This window comes from Ambystoma mexicanum, chromosome 2q (genome assembly GCF_040938575.1).
Source record: "Ambystoma mexicanum isolate Mex_15411 chromosome 2q, UKY_AmexF1_1, whole genome shotgun sequence".
NCBI lineage: Eukaryota > Metazoa > Chordata > Amphibia > Caudata > Ambystomatidae > Ambystoma > Ambystoma mexicanum.
Window position 1 is genome coordinate 56,857,270 of NC_090924.1, and position 21,151 is coordinate 56,878,420.

Genomic DNA, 21,151 nt, shown 5'->3' on the forward strand with positions numbered 1-21,151 from the left:
ACGAGTAAGTATACTCTGCTTGTCATGCCACTCCCATTTCATGGTCTTCTACTATATCCAAAATTACATATACATATCATTGTAACGCATGAAAGTCGTTCGATAGTGTGCAGTGTCTAGATAGCATTTGTCCGAGCAGAATGCCATTAGTTACAAGAATTGTCATTGACAACAAACGTTTATTAAACTTATCTTGGTCATTTAAAAACAGTTTGTTTCATTCCTTTTCACAGGTGGTACAGGCTGGTGGCCTATCGTTCCTTTACATGGTGGCTTCACGGGAGGCTTGGACACCGCGTTCGAAGAGTGATACCCGCCTGTGCCGTTCGTGCCATAAGAGAAACGTTCCCGAGTGACAGTGGTCAGTACAGGGGATTTTCTCTCGCTGTGCTGCAACCTGAACTGTACAATGTGTAAAGTTTTGTATTTTTGTGTCATCAAAATAAGCTACAAAATGAAACACCACATATATTTTAACAACGGTTGTTTCGATTTTTTAAATCAATCAAGTGTGTCTTCATTCAAGGATGGACGTCAGACCCCTGTGCTCGGAATGGGTAAAGTTCAGGTCGCTGTGAAGCGGGGTGGTCACTATCTAAGCTAACATAATATGTTATCAATAATGCATGCACTAAATAACACTTGGTCAAAGTCTTTCAGTTGGTTATGTCTCTATAAAAGTCACACATATATCTATATTATCAATTAACATTGGATTATACAGGCCTTAGGTCAAGGGTCTTGACCACTATAATACACTGTTTGAAGTGTCGATCTGTGCTCACAAGAATCTCTGGTATGTGGCATTTGTTATTGATAGGCAACGATATACTGCAGTAGGGGGTCTAATGTTAGTTGGGGATCTGCTAGGTGGGCATCATGGCGTGGTCAGTGGTCTGGCACATGAAGAGAATACCTTGCAGGGACACAGGGTCATAATGGCAGTAAGTTTCCACTGGCGAGGGTGCGTGGGCAAGGACACGTTTGTGGAGATGAACGAGCCATCTGCTTGGTTCAGGCCGGTTCACATGCAGGACAGTGATCTCAGAGAGTGATGTGTTACATTTATTAGCTGTTGCAAATACCTCTGGAGTTTTCCAGTCAGAGTGGGAACAAGGCTGTGGGCATGTGCTCTGCGCGCTGTACTGTCGCAGTGAGGCCTGGTCACCAAAATGGAGTGGAAAGGGGGTACAAAAATGGATGCTCCGTGTCCTGCTCAGTGTTCCCATCTACGCGAATATCATCCAAAGTTAACATCACATAAGGGCAAGGGGCGAACCCACTACTGGAGGCACTTGGTACGAGTTTCTACTGAGAAGTAAAGGATGAGAGGGGCCTGATGGCCCCTCGCTCCCACACACTTGCCTGCACGACAAAAGGCGGTTCGCACCCGGGGATGAGCGCTGGCATGGGGGGCTGTGACGGGCGCAAACGGCCAAGGTGCCAAACAGCATCTACACTTCAAAAGGTATCCCACGCCCAGGGGCCGTCGCTCACATGGCCTCCTCAGACCCCGTGTCTCCAGGCAGGCCTCCCCTGAGGCAGGCCGCCCCCCTGCAATCCACATAAGTGTGTCTCCATTCAGCAGTCTTCCTGTGCCTTATCTGCACGCCCCAGGCCCATCCATCCCACCCCCTCTATCAAAGGCGGTTCGCACCCGGGGATGAGCGCTGGCATGGGGGGCTGTGACGGCGCAAACGGCCAAGGTGCCAAACAGCATGTACACTTCAAAAGGTATCCCACGCCCAGGGGCCATCGCTCACATGGCCTCCTCAGACCCCGTGTCTCCAGGCAGGCCTCCCCTGAGGCAGGCCGCCCCCCTGCAATCCACATATGTTTGTCTCCATTCAGCAGTCTTCTTGTGCCTTATCTGCACGCCCCAGGCCCATCCATCCCACCCCCTCTATCAAAGGCGGTTCGCACCCGGGGATGAGCGCTGGCATGGGGGGCTGTGATGGGCGCAAACGGCCAAGGTGCCAAACAGCATGTACACTTCAAAAGGTATCCCACGGCCAGGGGCCATCGCTCACATGGCCTCCTCAGACCCCGTGTCTCCAGGCAGGCCTCCCCTGAGGCAGGCCGCCCCCCTGCAATCCACATAAGTGTGTCTCCATTCAGCAGTCTTCCATTCTGATGATCTTATGGGACAATCGCCAAGGGCCCATATGCCCTTACGCGGTACTAGCGGCTAGAAGCAACATATCAACCTTTACGCTGGCAAAGTGCCTACTTGATGGAACAGCCTTGCGGTTCAACGTGCGACAAAAGTGCTTCTTTGAACGAAAACCAACACCCTGTGTACCATAAAGGAACAGCGCGTGACTCACGATAAAATTTTACGGATTTGAGGATAGAGATAAAAGAAAATAAATGACTTTCGGCTTTCATATGGCAATTGCTGAATATTCTATAAACATTTAATGTCAAATAAATGTACTTTACCAAATACTGTGTTGCTGTTTGATTTTAAAGTACAGTTTCATATTCCGAATTGTGGCGCGCTGTGTTGTGAGCTGATCTGTGTTGGTTTCCGGGTTCTGTGTGAAGTCGCGTAGAAGACGACTGGGCGCGTTTGCCTACGCAGCACAGAAACGTCACGGAGAGAGGCGGGGAATATGAATGTTTTGATAATGTCAGGCTCAGGGGCGGGGGATATGATTTAGTGCTGCAAAAGCAGGTCAGCCAGGGCGATGCGGCGAGTGATTGGATTATCACAAAATGGCAGCTCCCTGGTGCCTGTTTTCGCGTGCGTTTAATGGACGAAAACTCGGGTAAGGTCCATAGGAAATTTTTCTAAAATGGAGCGACTTAAAAAGACATGGCCGACCCGTAGGGGCAATAAAAATTTTTGACCGAACCATTCCTTTAAATTCTACTTTGTTCAATCTCTACCAAACTGTCTGTTTTCAGGGAGCTGATGCCGGTTTTCAGTGAGCTGAAGTCGAGATGCTGGTTCCAGGCAGCAAAGTGATCTGAGGCAGGAGCAGAGCACCAGGAATCTTGTGTTTCAGTGGGAGCTAAGCCACGCCCCTCTTTGACCCGGACGAGTATATAGCATCTAGCGAGTGCTTATATGAGTGCTGTTTGCTGTGTTTGCTCCGTTCTCGATATCCTGTGAAGAGCTGCATGAATATTGGATACGGACTATTGGACATTTCTCTTTGATTGAAACTGTGCGGTATGCAGTGACTTGCTGTGTTTTCAACTGAACACAAACCTAAGCTTCTTGAAAATATACTAAATATACCTTTTCATCCCTTTCTTCATAGTGAGGGCTAAGCCACGCCCCTCTTTGACCCGGACAAGTATATAGCAAGACGGCACGGGCAGCATCTGGCTAGTGCTTCTATGAGTACAGTTTGCTGTTAGCTTTTCTTCGTGAGGCGTGAGTACTTAAGCGCAGCAGCTAACTGCATGTTTTTGAACTACCCACAAGAAGCAGGAAGTAAACAATCCGGAACGGTATCTGTAGTGCCGCCAGGGGCTCTGACATCAGTGCCGTATTGGTTGCAAACACCATAATCCACCCTAGTAGCTAGTGCTACTTACCATCACTGTGCCTAATTTAGATCCTGCACCACCTCACATGTTTTGTGCGGAGATGGATTCCCAGTGCTTGATTCCGCTGTCACTGAAGATCCTGATGGACTGTAGCCATCTTCAACGGCAGCGCAAAACATGTACAGCGAAAATAATTGTAAATCTGGAAGCTGTTTAAAAGTATAGGAAACTGACAACATATTTCCCCGAGTGCCTGGGACTAAATCCAATCGATGAAAATGTAGCGATTGAAGAAATAGTAGTAGACTTAAACCTTGCACTAGGATGTGTAAACTCAAAGCTCCTAACCCAAGTAATAAGTACAGATCCAGGCATAGATGAGGTGAGCACCAATGTGAAAAGCAATGAACACTCTAATGATACACCTAAGAACCCGCATGAACGTACTAGCTTAGAAATACATCATGAAAATATTAAAGGCGATCTGCAGAATGAAGTAGTATCAGAATCCACATTCAGTACCTATGTACCCAAAGGCTACTTGTCCAGCTACAGGTGACATTGAAACCAATATTGGACCAAATGGCTTGCATATACAAGCAATGTTTCATGATGTGGAGACACATGGACTGCCCAAAAAAGGGATATTAGAGAAGAACATTCTAGAAATAGCGAATGTTGCAAATGATGATATACAAGTGCCCCACACTTCTGCAGCTGTTTGCGACAGATCCAATGAAGAGTCACACTCCCTACTAATGTATAACGAAGATCTGGATGAGACACAACCAACAGGGCTACCCACACACGTAGTGAGAAAGGAATCTAATTCTGAGATGGGTGAGTGCTTGGGAAATGTGATCAATACATCTACCAATATAGTAAATGCCCCTTACGAAACTCTGGATAATGCTCACCACAAACTCAATAGTAACAACACAGGGAATGTTAGCATGAAATCCACCACAATGTTTAGTATATTTGAAAATCTCTTAAACTCAGTAGCAGAGAGATGCAAAAGATTGGAGAATAAGATTGATATCCAATATATCCTGTTGCATAAAAGTATTAATAGAGGTTGTAAAACATATAGAGACCAAGGCGTGAACACCAGTGCTTGTGATGATCCTCACGACTCAGATATTAGACCTAATCCTTCTAACACTGAGATAACTATTGATGAACCAGTTGTAAAACAAGATAAAAGTAAATGCCAAAAAGGACGCAAAAAAAAGGTAATAGCCCAAGCACATTTGTATGCCAAGAAACAGAATTCCAAAAAGAATGCTTGTGTAGTAATTGAGATCGAGGCCATTTGCACGATTTCAAATGAAGAACAAAGCAACAGGGAAGATGGAAATGTTATGAGAATGAGAGAGGATAATGTTAAGAACATAGATCTACCTACCACAAGTTCCGAAAAGAAAACAAAAAATGGCATAGGTAAATATAACAATCGGAAAAGTAAGAAAGCAGATGAAGCACTAGAAGATATAGAATATCTATTTGTGAGTGAAAATAATCCAGTAAGTTGTAGCTCCACCCAAAAAGATATGACTAATGACAAGAAACTTGCGACTACTGCCTCACAAACCGGGATTCTGAAATTGTTTTTGGCAAAAAACTCTACAAATAAAACTAGTGTTGAGGTACGCAGAACCCATGAGATGGTTCTTGCTGAGTATAAAGCCCTCCAAATATGCCCAATATCTACATCGGATTACATACCTCTATTGAATAGATCCTACATAATATGCCTCTACCACTCGGTAGTTCTCCTCTGAGTAGTGAAATTGGAAGATATTAAAATAGTAGATCAACTAGAAAACACGCCCATCTCTGTATCATATATACGGTTTACATCAGATGCAACGCTGGAGTACATCATGAACTACAAACTCGACCTTAATAAACTAGGATATAGATGCAGTATAGTGACAAAATCTTTGAAAAAAATACGATCTTCAAAACTGTTGAAACCCGGTATTGGTGGCACCCCCCCATTGGTAGGGCAAGATATCATGAATAAGCAACCGGTAGAGAGAGCCAAAGTATCAACAGATACCCAACATAACTGTAAAAATCTACATAGTACAAGTAAGCCTGTGAATAGAGGAGATGATATTGGTAGTGGCTACCAACAGTGTTCAAGTCCCGTTTTGCTGTACTTGCTCGATGACCTGAATTCCTATACTCTTGGAACACACGGGGACACTCCCATAGAATCGCTGATGAAGGGTTAATAGCTAACATTCAACTTTTTTGGATGGTAGCTCTGCAGTCAACATGGGCACTAGAGTGTCAAGAATTTGATGGTCGTAGCACTGTCCATCAATTAGCAACTAAAGGGCGGATGGGAAGAACGAAGGGTGGTCTCCTGATCACTGTTCGCCACCCCTGGGCTTTGAAAGAGAGACAAGGTTTGTGACCTATGGTACTAGCAGCCTCAGCCTCTAATAATCGTAAAGAGATGATCATTATTAATATCAATGATCCTCCAGGAGCATTTGCAACTAATCGGAATGTGAAAACTGTGAAACGACTGTTAGAAGCGTGCGACCCGAATATCCCCCTCGTGATTGTGGGAGACTTTAACGCAAAAATAGGTAATGGTGATATAGATCTAGATAGTTCTCCAGTCTCGTCACCTGTCGAATTGATCTGGCTTGAGCGCCAAGGTAAAGCCTGAGCCGCATTGCTATATTCATATCCATTATGTAGACTTAATTGAAATTGCAGTAGCGACTCACCCAAAGCCTATACAAACAATAGTGGAAAAAGTGTATCAACGATAGACTATGTATTTGTAAATCCTGCAGCAATGCTTTTAATGCTGGACATGGCAATTTTAATATGGGAAGAAAGTGATCACATGCAACTATGCGTTGCGATTAATTTCGATGGAGTCGATAAGTGCAACAAGGAATACGATGAGAATGCAGATATCTCTACTAACTCCAATAATAACTGTATCCAATGGACACCAAGGAACCTTGAGAATGCTAATAGAGTAGTGATAGAACTACTCACTAAATTCACAGCCCAACACACACATGGTGTGAAGAGCGGTTCCTCTGCCATTATAGCAGACTTCCTGAACTTAACCAATGAGATCAAAGCAACAACTAAACAACGTTGAGTGATCAAAAGTCCCCTTGAGCGCTGGTACTCTCCAAATATAAAAAGTAAGCGCTTTGATAGCAAAATTCAAGCAAAAAAACGTTGAGTAGCCAGATCGTGAGCATACTGAAATCCGCAGGTAAAACCAACTTAGATTGGGACATCAATACGTCAATTAAAAAAGCAAAAACCCCTCACCGTAGATGGTTGTAAACATAAAAAGTAACATGTGACAGATAACAATGGAACCAGCTAGCGCATCACACCTGGAATGGAAATGCCAATGGAGTTTGGGGTGTAATTAGAGACACTACAAAACGCCCCCTTCCCATACAAAGTGTGCCTGAAAATGCATGGGCGGAGCATATTGCTAGTACACTGAACAGTAATACCCCATTGATGTGCAAATAGAAATTCTGATGCAACAATGGTATTGCAAGTCAACTATAAAAGATCTGATGGTAATAATTAACAAACTAAACTCGTCCCGTGCTACAGGCCTCGATGGTACCTGTAATAGTCTAATAAAACAATCTTCACCACTATGGGCACAGGTGCTCCATCCCCTCTTTGTGGAGATAGGGAGGAGTGGTACTCTCCCCTCCTCCTGGAGAGAGAGCCACATCCTACCCGTCTACAAGAAGGGATGTTGGACAAATCCAGCCCACTATAGGATGTTGGCAATGCTGGATATTCCAGCTAAACTCTTTGCTAAAGTAATACTAACAGAGCTTACTGAATGGATTCATGTTAACAACATTATTCCCCCTAACCAGATCGGGTTTAGATTCAATTAAAATACTACACACAATTTGATAATACTAGTATCAGCAGTGGAATATGTTATCCAAATTTAAAAAATCTGCGATATATGGCGCCTATATTGATTTTAGTGCCGCTTTTGACACAGTAATGCGAAATAGGCTGTGGTCAAAGTTGATGGCTTTGGATATACCGAGAGGTCTTCTAAACATAATTGTGCTACTATACAGCGATACCAGCATAAGAATACGACTAGATCTCGAAGGAAAACCCTCTGAGTGCTTTCCAACTGGAAGAGGAGTTAAACAGGGCTGCATTCTAGCAGTGACCCTGTTCAATCGATATTTGGCATATTTGCCAGTTGCACTATCTACCTCGAGATCCCATTCAATCAAAATTGGCCAGCAAAAAAGAAATTGGCTAGAGTATGCGGACAATCTATTCCTATTAGACCAAACCCAGAATGGTCTTCAATCTCTATTAGATTGCCTACATACATATGCGAGAATAAACGGCCTAACAGTAAATATTAGTAAATCCAAAATCAAGATATTTAGAGGGGAAAAAAACTGGACCCAGACATGTGTGGAAGTACGATGCACTACCTTTGGAATGTGTTAAACAATATAAATATCTGGGAGCAACAGTACATTGCACTTTATCCTGGAAAACACATTGCAATGAAACCAAACATAAATGTATGCAAACTGAATTCCTTCATAGGATGTCGAGGACTGACCTCTATCCAAACAATTCTGTTACTGTATTCTGCAAAGATCATTCCTGTGCTCATGGCTGGTGTGGAAGTGTGGGGACACAACCTTACAACTGAGATGAGTCGTTTTGAGGCAAAGATTCTGAAAATCTTGTTTAGTATGCGAAAAGACTATCGGTGGAATATTTGCGTTTAGAGTTTAATATGAAAGATATAAAAGCTATATATATATCCAGGGTCAGCCTACGGTACGAAAGACTATCATCTCCAGATAATGCCACTATTATGGTGAGCTACTTTACAGCTATTAAATCCATTAAGGCCTACGGACATATGGGTACTTTGGCTAAAATCAGTAAGATACACACAACTTGTCTACTAGGCTTCAGGCGTGAAAGGAATTAGAACAACTTGTGACCATGTAAAAGATGGCTTAAAACAGAAACTAATGTTGTATAGCTATGAATTAAATGTAATCAAGTTAGCAACAAACGCGATTCAATGCCAAAATATGTCAAGGCCTTTCCCAGCAGTGCAAAAATTAAACAATATCTGTTGATTAAATGTACCAACTGCCCTGTTTTTGAAATCATGGGAGCCCGGCTTCAGCTGGACAGAGCAGTTCGTTTTTTTGCCGTCTGTGTGGTTTGGCACTATTGAAACCGTTGAACAAATATTAGAAGATTGTGAAAGCTTGACTACCATAAGAACTATATGGATGAAATCATATGATAATAATTGTGATAGTCTAGATACCTCTATTTGGCAGAAACTGATGGAAGGGAATCATACCAATTTTATATATGTTATGTTTACATTTTTTAAGCAATGTGTAGATATTTTAGAGGAACTGTCAGGAAATATCTTTTAATCCTTTTCCTTAACGGATTTTATTATCGCGTAATTCGCGCCATGCGATCCTATTCTGAGATGTTTTTAAAGATATGATGAAATACTTGTATAGTATGTTGATCTGCAGTGTTGACCGCTTAATTAAGATGTGTAGATTGTATCTTCCTACAATGTATTTGAATGTAATTATGCTTATATACAAAGCCATCTGGCTAAAAGTATATTATTCAAAATAAATAAGTTAGTCGTTTTCATTAACTTTTGTGTTGCTTTACATTTGTGATTTAAAGTGTGTTACATTTTATTCTGCTGTGATTTTAATATGTGGATAGTACTTGCATGACTTATTTTCTAAATCCTTTGCGTAGATAAAATAAATACCTATTTTTTCATAACTGCTAGTGTGTCCTTTTTCCTTGTACCAATTGTATGCTTCAAGTACTGTGTGCCTCACTACAGCCCTTATCCCTCCTAGACTAACACTGGCTGCTCATTGCTCAGCCATTGCTACCAAACCTTTGGGTAGTTCAGGCTAAACCTAAGGGGTTACAACCCTGTCACCTAAGGTGGGCTTTTCCAAGTTCCCCACAAACAGTAACTTGTTTAAAACTCCCTAACAAGTGATGTTACAGTGGTGGGATTGTGTAGTTGTGGACACACTGAAACGTGGAGATACAAGTGTTCAGGAAAAGCATCCTCTGATGCTGGTCACCAGAAAAGTTTTGTGTAAGAGTACAGCTGCCAAATCAGTAATATGGAGAATTTTAAGCATGAGGCTCTTGTAATCCTTGAAGTTGAACAACTGAAAGAATTGTGCAAGAAAAAAACCCTCAGCCCAAAATTGATTTGATCTTTATGCTACTGGACTCCCAGAAGTCCCAAAGTAGGCCTGTATCACCAGACTAAAATTTGATTTAGTTGAGGATGTTGAAGTTGATATTGTTTTGAGTTAAAACATGAGTGAGGAGGAAGAAATTGAATTGGAGGAAGACTTAGCGCCAGCTAGAAGTTCACCTCCAGCCCCACCTCCCATGCCCTTATCCCCACATACCATGTCCTGAAATCCTTATTGAGTTAGAGAAACAAACCTCAAGGATTGTGGAAATGAAGTTACAACTGGAGCAGCGAAAGCTGGAATTGTGAGAAAAAGAACTAAATCATGACCTAGAGATGAGGAAGATGTCTTTTTCTAACTCACCTTCACTTTCAGGGTCCTTTGGTTGTGATGCTTCCAGGACAAGGAAGCCCAATCTCCCTAAGGACCCGGTGGGTCAATATGGTGGTAAATGTGATGTGATTGATTGGCTGAAAGCATTTGAGTTAGCATGTGAGATGCAAGATGTGTTTTAGGACGATCCAGTTCATTGGGTTCTTTCTAGGCTCCCCCAGAATGGCTGTCATGTGACTTTGGAGATGGATGCAGTAGATTGAAGGGACTACAGCTTGATCAAACAAGCCCTGCTAGCCAGGTATGGGAAGACTCATTCCCTGTACCTGACAGGGTTCAGGGAGCATCTGAAGAAAGATGATGTGTTATAGGCCACCTGGGCCTGTGAATCCCGGAAAAACTGGATTGAAGGTCACAAAGTATGAACTTTGGATGGCATGAGGAGTCTCTTCGTGGTAGAAAGCATGTTTGATGCCTGTTCCCCAGAACTGAGACAGCACCTGTCTGACTCAAAATGGCACGCAAATCTATGTTTTAGACGCAAATAATTCATTGAATCAGGGTCTTGGTGTATATAAAATAAGTAACTATTTTTATGTAACTGCTAGTGTGTCAGTGTTTCCTGAACCAATTGTATGCTATAGGTACCATGTTCCTCTCTACAGCCCTTATCCATCCTAGACTAAGCCTGGCTGCTCAGTCATTACTACCAAACCTTTAGTAGTTCAGGCTAAACCTAAGGGGTTACAGCCCTGTCACATAAGGTGGGCTTTTCCAAGTTCTATCACAGACAGTAACTTGTGTAAAACTCCATAACAATGTCCTGCTCTGCCTGCATCAGCATGTAGGAACATACTCCTGCTGGCTTTGCCAGTAAAAAGTCCACCCCACTAGAAGAAAACGTGAAAAGACTGGCTGCACCAATATAGGCCAGTTTCATGTTTACTGTACTCTTGAAAATATATCCTGACTGTCTCACCATCATAGGCCTGTCATGCCACATAATAACAAAATGGGCATCATGAGTAAAGCAAACACAAATCATGTTTGCTTTACTCGTGAAGCTCATTAAACAATGCCCTGCAACCACAGTAAAAAATATATCTACACTGGCCCACCAGCAAAGGTCACTCTTGCGAGGTAATAACAAAATGGGCATTGAGAATAAAGCAGACATGAGCTATGTTTGCTTTACTCTTGATGCCCATTGCCATTGCATGCTTTAGTGAGCATAAAGAGTAAAGCAATAAAAAGCAAACATGGTTCTTGTTTACCTTACTCCTGTTGCCCATTGTATTATTACGTGGCAAGACTGGCTAACGTTGGTGCGGCAGCCTGGATATAGCACAAATCATGTTTGCTTTACTCTTGATGCCCATTTTGTTATTTTGTGGCAAGACCAGCCTACATTGGTGGTCAGTCTTGATATATTTTGACCCTGTGCCACAGTAAATAATATACCCGTAGTGACCCACCAACCCTGGCCACTCTTGCCACAGAATAACAAAATGGCCATGAAGAGTAAAGCAAAAATGAATCATGGTTCTGGATCCTCTGTATTTTGAAACTCAGCCTTTCACGGATTTAAACAGCAAATTTGTCCGTCTGCAGTTGATCATCCTAGAAGAAGTGACGCTATGTTTTAAGTGACGAGGACCGCACCCAGGAAACAGTGAATGAAGTGCAAACTGCCAATTGTAGTCTGTTTAATCGCAAGAATAGCCTTCAGGATATGATATGATGTGGCATTTATAACGCGCCTGTACACAAGTGTTTCTAGGAGCGACAGGACAAGGAGGGGAAACAAGGGAGGACAGAATAACGATCTTGCTAGGCCTTGTGTCATTCAGATTGCGCATGTGCGGGGAAGAGGGAAGGGGAGAAGTGCCAGGGGGGAGTTGAAGGGGGGAGTGCAGTTAACTCACAAGTACAGACAGCAGGTGGCTCATAAGTTCAGACATATGGGGGTGGCAATCAGATGTTGACTCACGGGACAATCACCCGTAATTCTGTGCATTGCTGTCAAAAATGCGAGATGTCGCATTTGGCTGCGACAGAGGGAGCGGGTTTAGCCTGGGCATACATTACGGACAGGTCTCTGAGCTCTGTTGGTACGCTGCATGTCAAAGAGGGAATATATAGATACAAGCTTTATATCATCCTGCTTACTACAAACTATGCTTTTGGTGCTGTTTATTATCATCTTTAAACTAATCAAATGTTTTAAAAGAATAAAAAAAACCTTTCCAAAATAAATGCTTCATAGGAAGAACTGTTCTTTAACAAGACCATGTTCCTAGAACTGAAGAGCCCGAGAGGCATCCAGTAGAACCCATTTGTGACGAGCCCACTGAAAATTCCACCATGGCAAAAGGAATAAAAACAATAGAGTGGGTACACGAATTTGAGTTTTTCCATTTCCCTTGATTTTATTTTTTATTTTAAAACATTGTCAAACACAATGAGCCATGATGCAAAACTCCCATGCGGAAAACAAAGGCATCATTTGAGTCACATAAATCATGATTTACATCCAACAACCAAGGATGCAACCAGTACATCCTATGGCCCACAGAATTGGGCACAACACCCACACCATCCAAAATTGTCAAAAATCTTGCACTCCTAATGGACAACGAGCTAAACTTAGAATTGCAAGTAAACGCGATAATTAAGAAATGCTTCATCCATCTACAAATGATCAAAAAGATTCTACCATTCCTCTCCTTCACGAACAAAACACTGGCCATCATCTCCCTCATCATTTTCAGGATAGACTAAGTCAACAGTTTATACCGCGGAATGCCAGACTATTTACTGAAGAAACTGCAATGTATACAGAACTCAGCTTCCAGACTTTGCCAAAAACTCTCTCAAAGGGACCATATGACTCCAGCGCTAAGGATGCTGCATTGGAACCCAGTCAAAAAATGAATGACCCTTCAAAACCATGTGCATAACACAGAGTAATCCAGGGCCTAGGCGCAGAATTCATACACAAGAAAATCACCATCTATAAGCCTACTAGAACACTCAGATATAGTGACGACATCCGCCTAGAACCTAAACCGTAATGGCACACAAGAAAGAAATGTGGTGGGTCAGCATTCTCCTGCTTTGCCGTAAAACATTGGAGCTCCTTCCAAAAAGAAATAAGAACTATGAAGTACCACCTAAAATGTAGAAAACTTCTTAAAACCTGACTCTTCAACTCTGAACGGGACAAAAACGAATGAACAGCATCATCTCACCCTGAAATGAACACACAGTGGAGAAAGACTGGCGGGTATGCCGGACCAGAGTGGAGTGCGGGGAGGAGGAGAGCAGTCCGAATGGGAGGGAGACCTAGGTGTACCCTTTCCTACAGGGGGTCAAATGGGAAGCGGGGGACATAGATGGGTTTTACCTGGTTGGACCACTGATGTAGAGCCTGCCCCCAGGGAGGACAGAGAGGTGCCCAGTTGGGAGCTGATGGACCACAGGACACACAGGAGATCCCAATCTCGAGGAACTGGTGGGGGTGGTAAGTGCAGCACACCAAATTTATAGTGGAGGGGAAGATACAGTCCTTTGATGACCCTCAAATCTACACACATCATAGGGGGGGGCAAGTGTATCATCCAGAATACACAACGGGGGAAGAGATACGTGCAACAGTCAATCAAAACAGACTTTGTAGAATAAGGCACCGCCAGTAACCATCCTTACGAAAAAGAAACTCATCCTTCTGCTTGCACCTCTCAAACGCCTAACTAAACACAACCATACCTCTACGGCACAACAAACCGCATGACTTCACTACACCACAACAACGAAACAAAACACACATAGCCTCGCACAACAGCACATGACGGCTACCAACCGAAATACACACCTACGCTCAACAAACAGTGTCAAACGAACTGAAGCTGCCAACAGCACATCACAGTTCTCTTGCTGCTTTTTCCCACTGAGTCCTGTTAGCTTACCCCCTACTCTCTTGCTTTACAGAGCCGCCAGAGTGCCACGGATCCATGCAAGTGGCGACAGTGTGCGGTATAAGAATCTTTAACATATGTTAACTTTTGGCCGATTGGTTGTACAGCCACCATTTATCAATTGCTGTCATGCACGCGATGAAGGGCGCAGCAGATTAACTGGTCTAAGAGTAGTACATTCGAAATTCTCTATGCCATGTGTATTCTTATGCATGTAAGGTATTGTGTGGTTGTAGGATTCCCAAGGAACAGATGCCGCAATGGGAATGCACTCTGAGGAAGGAGGCGAGTAGGGTCTGCCTACCAGCATGAAAGGGGAGATGCACTGGAGCTGTGAATTCTTTTTTCACTTTCCACCATTGCCTCACAAAACCTGGCCAGTGATATGAGCTCATGGTGGCAGCATGGGAAATGTTGAATGACTTGCATTTGCTTATATATCGCCTATACATCAGCACAAACCTGTATTTGCCACCTGAAACAACCACTGCAGCCTTGTGCCCATGTGTCTCCTTTGCCTTTTGCAGATGGTGCCGCGGCTTCACCTGGGCATGATCGAGCTGTGGCTGGAGTTCAGGCGGCTCCAAGAAGAAAAGGAAAACATGTGGAGGAGGATGAACATGATGCTGACCCGCGCAGTCACCTCGTGCCAAGGTGAGTCTTTCTATGTGTGTCTTTCTCTATGGTTGCCCTTACTTCCTTTGCCTTCCCGTGCATCCTTCTCAGTCTCACGGGGCCTCTTGAGTTGCTCATTGCCTCTCATGGGTACCACTTCACTTACCACCTCACTCTTGCTTCTCTTTTACAGTCATCTCAGGTTTCCTATCGCTCTCTCTCTCTCATCTACATTGCTCTGGTATTATCTGTAAATCTCAATATCGGTCCTCCTACATCTCTTATTCAACTCATTCTCCTCTCTGTAGCATTCACCATTGGAGTCCTCCTGTGCATCTTTCTCTCCTGCCTACCCTCTATATCTCTCTGTCCTTCTGTATAGCTCTCCCATAACTCCTTCTCCCTGTTCTCTCTCAACAGCAAGAGGCCCTGACAACCCTACCGTCTCTTCTATTAACCTTTCTCCCCTTTGTTTCTCCTCTCCTGTTCTCTCTCAAACGCATGATTGTCCTCTTTGCTCGCTACTACTGTCCATCTCGAGCTCCACCTTCCTGTCCCAGGTGCACTTCTACTTTGATCTTCATCTGACCCCCTTTGTTTTCCTCCACCTGTCAGTACTCCCGCTCTGCATCTCTCTATTATCAGACTCCCTGTTTCCCGCCAAAGTAGCATTAACCCTTTTCTTCCTGCTAATTTCCATTTGAAGTCTTTCTATGCCTCTCCCTCTCACTCTGCCTTACTTGGATCTGCCTGTATTTTTCTCCCCTTCTGAAAGTCTCTCCTCGCTGAACTCAAACCTTGTATTGGCCGTCCTCTGTCTCATCCAGGTACCGCTGTTCATTTTCTCTTTTTTCTTCTTGCCCCATGGCTCTTAACCCTTTGAATGCCTAGGACTTGGAGTGGCAACACATGCACGACACTTGTCAATCACATGCTGCAAATCAATAATAACATGACCATAAAATACTCCCCAGAGCTAGTGCCATAATCACCAACCATGTCACGCCCATGCGTGTCCATGTCTTGCTGAGATTACATCACATCCACCTTCGCTGTATAGTATCCTCTTGCCTTCCACTCATGGTGCGAATCCCCTGGACGTGAGGCAGGAGCACTTGCAGGGCAGAGAATAAAAGACGTGAAGCAATGCGCGTGCGCAGCGACTCCCCGTGCCCTCCTGCCTTCATCCCCCAGTCCTTTTCCTACTTTGACGACAGTGGACAGCCTGCCTGCCATGTGTGTACATTGCATGTTTCAAACCTTAAGAGCAGTTTTTTTTCAACACCCCACCCCTGCAATCATCATCACTACTCCACGAAGCACTGGTGTGTTAGGGGGGTGAGGGGCAGTCGCCAATACTACTCTTCTGCGTATTCTTAGTCTGCCTATGGGCATCCGGGCATCTTTACGATGGCGGTTAACATGGCAGTAATGGAGTTACCAGCAGTTTGCCACGCTGCTGAATTCTGAGTTTGAAGGTAAAGCGTAGGATGCACCTTCAGCAAAAAGCTGGAGTTGAATCCTCCACTTTACCTCCGCAAAGGTCTGTCACGTGACCCGCGGTTTCGTGTGAATCGATGTCACTTTGTCCCATTGCCACAGTGCAGTGATGTTTAGAGTTGCACAGGGATGCAGCTTTTCTGAATGTGTTGCATTATAAGTGTTTTTTATCCTATTACGGGACAGAGTTTGGGGTTGGCAGTGTGGTAGCTGCTAGCATATCTAAAGCTTTCTTGGACAGACTCTCTCCCTCTTGCTGGCAGAGCTCCTGCAATCGCTATCTTAGCTGCATCTGTGGTCAGTGTGGGTTTTCTCTTGATCAGCGCGTTGGTGACGCACTACGCAGACCTAATCTTTGGGCTGAGATGCGTTGGCTTCTCTCGCGGAGCAGATTGAGCAATCAACCGTTTTAACCATGATGAGCGCTTGGTCATGCGTGGGATCACAACTCATCCACAAAGCTTCCAGATTTTTGGGATTAGAGCAGTGTACAGTGAATTGGTCATGAATGAGTTAATCAGCAACGTCGCTGAATGCGCATGTGCCAGAGTGTGTATTTAATTTATTTATTTATTTATTTATTCACATTTATTTAAAGCGCACGTCAGCCCGGGGGCATCGTGGCGCTGTTACATGAAGACATAGTCTGGTTACAATGGAAGGAATATGGTTACAAAGCAATTTTTATTACAGGGCACATTTCGAAACATACGTATGCGAGCAAGTGTAGGTGAAGGAGGGAGTAGGTTAGTTGAATAGTGTAGTTTTGAGGGATTTGCGAAAAGAGTACAGCGAAGGTTCTGCTCTGAGTGAGTTGGGGAGGGCATTCCAGAGCTTAGGTGCTATGTGTGGGAAGCCAATGCCGCCGGCTTTGGCTCTTCTTACAGTGGGTACTCGGAGTTGTTTGGCATGATGGCTTCTTCTGGGACGGATGGAGGGATCTTAGTTATAGTTTCAGATAAATAGGGGGGTGCTGTGTGATTGATGCACTTGTGTGTAGAGTGAGAATTTTAAAGTTGATTCTTTCCTTGACTGGGAGCCAATGGACGAGTCTTCTGGCCTGTGAAATATGGTCAGTTTTGGGGATGTGTAGTGCAGCGCAGAGGGCATTGTTTTGCACTATTTGGAGCCTACTTAGGTTTTTAGACGATGTGCCTGCCAGGAGGGCGTGGCAGTAGTCCAATGGAGAGGCATTTGGGCATGGTGAGGTAGGGTTTTATGGCATAAATGAGTTTGGTGGTCAGAGCAGATGCTGAGGCGATGGCGTTGGTTTGTCTGGTCATGGAGAGTGTGGCGTCCAAGTAGACTGCTAAGGTCTTGACGGCAGTGGAGACAGGTATGCTAATACTGTCGATAATCATGTGAGAGTAATCTGGGCTGAGTTTAGTTAAAGTTTCGCTGGGGGCTAGGATGATGATTTTGGTTTTGTCTCCGTTTAAGCAGAGACCGTTGATAGCCATCCAAGTTTGGATAGTGGAGTAGATTTTGAGGAGGCCTTCTGAGTCACGGTCGTAGTCTCCGGAGAGGGTGAGGAGAACTTGTGTGTCATCGGCGTAGTTTGTGTAGGCTATGTTGAGTGAGTCCAATAAGTCAAAGAGGGGTTTGGTGAATAGGTTGTAGAGGGTCGGTGCAGTGCAAGACCCTTGTGGGACTCCACAACTTATAGTGGTGGGGGGCGCTGGCCTGGTCTGAGTACACTTTCATGGCCCTACCTTCAAGGAAGGATGTGATCCAAGTGGTTGCCTTGTGAGAGAAGTGTGCAGCGTTGAAGAGGTGAGATGTGAGAATGCTGTGGTCGACCAGGTCAAATGCTACAGAGAGGTCGAGCAGTAGGAGGAGAGCAGGTTTGCCTGTGTCCATTATCTTGGTAATTTGATTTTTTAGATCTAGAAGGGCAGTTTCCGTGCCATGGCCTTTGCGCAAACCTGATTGTCTTTTGCCTAGGAAGATGTTGGTTTCCAGGTAGTGTTGGATTTGGTTGTGTGCAGCTTTGTCTAGGATTTTGAGGAGGAAGGGGACGGTGGTGATGGGGCGATAGTTATTAGGGGAGGAAGGATCGAGAGAGGGTTTTTTCAGGAGCGGACGAACCCAAGCTTCTTTTAGGCATTGTGGTACGGTTCCAGATGCGAATGAGGCATTCATAAAAGCCGTGATGATGGGGGTGAGGGATTTTGAGCACTCTTTGATTAAGGAGGGTGGGCAGATATCCCCTTTGCAGGTGAAAGGTTTGATTTTTTTGAGGAGGTCCTTGACTTCCGTCTCTGAGACTTCTCTGAAAGCGAAAAGGGGTGTTTGTGAGAGAGAGTTGTTAGTGGGAGGTGTGGGCGAGCAGGTGGGGGTGTTGAGAGCTTTGCGTTGGGAGGCGCTTTTGTTTTGGAGTGTGTTGACTTTATCGAGGAGGGCAGACTGAATGTCTGTGCACCATGCTTCATCCTTGATGATTTCGTCTGGGCTGGAGGCAGGTGTGGTGAGTTCTTTGAATATGGAGAATATTTCTTTTGATTTGGAGTTGGCATTAGTGATTCTCTGGTTATAGGATTCGGATTTAGCGTGAAAAATTGCTTTTTTGTAGGACAATGAGATCTCTTTGAAATCGTTAAGAGAAGATTGGTTAGGCGCTGATTGCCATCTGGATAGAGCTTTGCGCTTCTTGGTGCGAAGGTCAGATAGTTCTTCAGTGAACCAAGAGTTGCAGTGCATTGATTTTTTTCCCTTTTTTATCTCCTAGAGGGGCAATGAGTTTGATGGCTTGAGTGAGTGCACTGGAGTAGATGTTGGCGAGAGAAGTAGGGTCATGGGTAAATGGGGGCTTGAGTTCAGGGATGTCGAGGAGAGGGGCGAGGTTGGAAGAAGGGAGTTTTTTGGAGCTTCTTACTTTAGCGGGGGGGGCATGAGTTAAGGTTTTATGGGTGGGCGTGGTAGGAATGGAGAATTGAATGAGATAATGGTCCGTCCACGGGAGGGCCGAGTTGGAGGTGATGGCAGATGAGCAGTTGTGGTCAGCTAGCCAGTCAATGGATCTGCCTTTATTATGAGTGGGTGCAGTAATTTTGTGTTCGAACCCCATGTGTGATAGTTCTTTGGCTAAATTAGCGGCTGCTTTGTCCTTCAGGTCAGATAAGCCAAGGTTAATATCCCCTAGAAGGATGCTTTTGGTTGTGCTTTTGAGGTTGTTGCCTATGTTTTGGAGGAGTTGCTTTTGGTAGTCGGGGGGGTGATCCTGGTGGTCTGTAGTTGGTAAAGAAGTTTATGGTGCAGTTAGGGGAGAAGGCTAGTTTACCGGTGAGGAGATCAGCATTGTTGTCCCATTGTTGACTATACATTCTCATGGCGAGGGTGTCTTTAAAGATGAGGGCGACGCCGCCACCACCTTTAGAGTTTTTACGGTCCTGTCTGAGGATGGTATAGTTTTGTGGGAGGGCGAGGTGGATGGATGGGCTGGAAGCTTCATGGAGCCAAGTTTCGGATATGGCAAGTAGGTCAAGATTGTGGGTGGTGATAAAGTCATTGATTTCAATGGCATGGGCATGGACAGAGAGCGCATTGATGAGTGCACATCTTAAATCTGGTAGTGGAGTGTGTGTGTTGGTGTTGGGGGAGCTGGAGGTGGAGGGTGCGTGTTTGGGTGTGGGAGGCTGGGGCGTAATGGATGCGGCGTGATGGGTGCTAGGGTAATGAGCATGGTCAGAGAGGTGAAGCTGGGAGACTGATGTATGGGTGCGAGAGCCGAGTCTGGCGTTCCTGAGGAGTGTGGAGGGTGGAGTGCTGCAGAGAGCTAGGAGGGGTATGGTGCGTGTTCTTAGTCTGCAGAGCCTGAGGTGGAGTGGGTGATGTCCGATCAGATTGGTACGGTGGTTGAGTGTGGATTGGAGTGCAGACAATGGTGTGGTGTGTATGAGGTCAGATGGTGGAGTGGGGCATGGGTGAGCATGCTGGTCTGGGTGCGCAGGCGGCATGCTGCAGGTGGCCAGAAGGGAGAGGGATATGATGAAGATGGTGGATGAGGGAAGGAGGTGCGTAGGCGCTGTGGGGTGTGTGCCAAGGGGCTGCATTTGTGGGCAACAGATGTACAGGCAGGTAGGCAATAACGCTGTTGCTCAGGGCCGCTAGGGGCAGGCAGTTCACACAATAGGTCAAGGCCGCTAGGGGCAGGCAGGTCACACAATAGGTCAAGGCCGCTAGGGGCAAGCAGTTCACACAATAGGTCAGAGCCGCTAGGGGCAGGCTGTAACACAATGGATCAGGGCTGCTAGGGGCAGGCAGTTAACACAATAGGTCAAGGCAGCTAGGGGCAGGCAGTAACACAATAGATCAAGGCCACTAGGGGCAGGCAGTAACACAATGGATCAGGGCCGCTAAGGGCAGGCAGTTACCACAATAGGTCAAGGCAGCTAGGGGCAAGCAGTTCACACAATAGGTCAGGGCCGCTAGGGGCAGGCAGTTAACACAATAGGTCAAGGCCGCTGGGGGCAGGCAGTAACACAATAGATCAAGGCCGCTAGGGGCAGGCAGTAACACAATGGATCAGGGCCGCTAAGGACAGGCAGTTAACACAATAGGTCAAGGCCGCTGGGGGCAGGCAGTAACACAATAGATCAAGGCCGCTAGGGGCAGGCAGTAACACAATGAATCAGGGCCGCTAAGGGCAGGCAGTTAACACAATAGGTCAAGGCCGCTGGGGGCAGGCAGTAACACAATAGATCAAGGCCGCTAGGGGCAGGCAGTAACACAATGGATCAGGGCCGCTAAGGACAGGCAGTTAACACAATAGGTCAAGGCCGCTGGGGGCAGGCAGTAACACAATAGATCAAGGCCGCTAGGGGCAGGCAGTAACACAATGAATCAGGGCCGCTAAGGGCAGGCAGTTAACACAATAGGTCAAGGCCGCTGGGGGCAGGCAGTAACACAATAGGTCAGGGCCTCTAGGGGCAGGCAGTTAAC

At 45.2% G+C, this 21,151-nt stretch overlaps 1 protein-coding gene across 1 annotated transcript in view; it reads left to right on the forward strand.

The window, feature by feature from the left end:
- Window positions 1-21,151, forward strand: part of LOC138568919 (uncharacterized) — a 144,178-nt gene that overhangs the window by 82,400 nt on the left and 40,627 nt on the right. Inside the window, exon 2 of the mRNA XM_069646697.1 lies at window positions 14,623-14,749. Coding sequence (XP_069502798.1) covers window positions 14,623-14,749 — 127 coding nt within the window. The remainder of the gene's footprint in view (window positions 1-14,622; window positions 14,750-21,151) is intronic.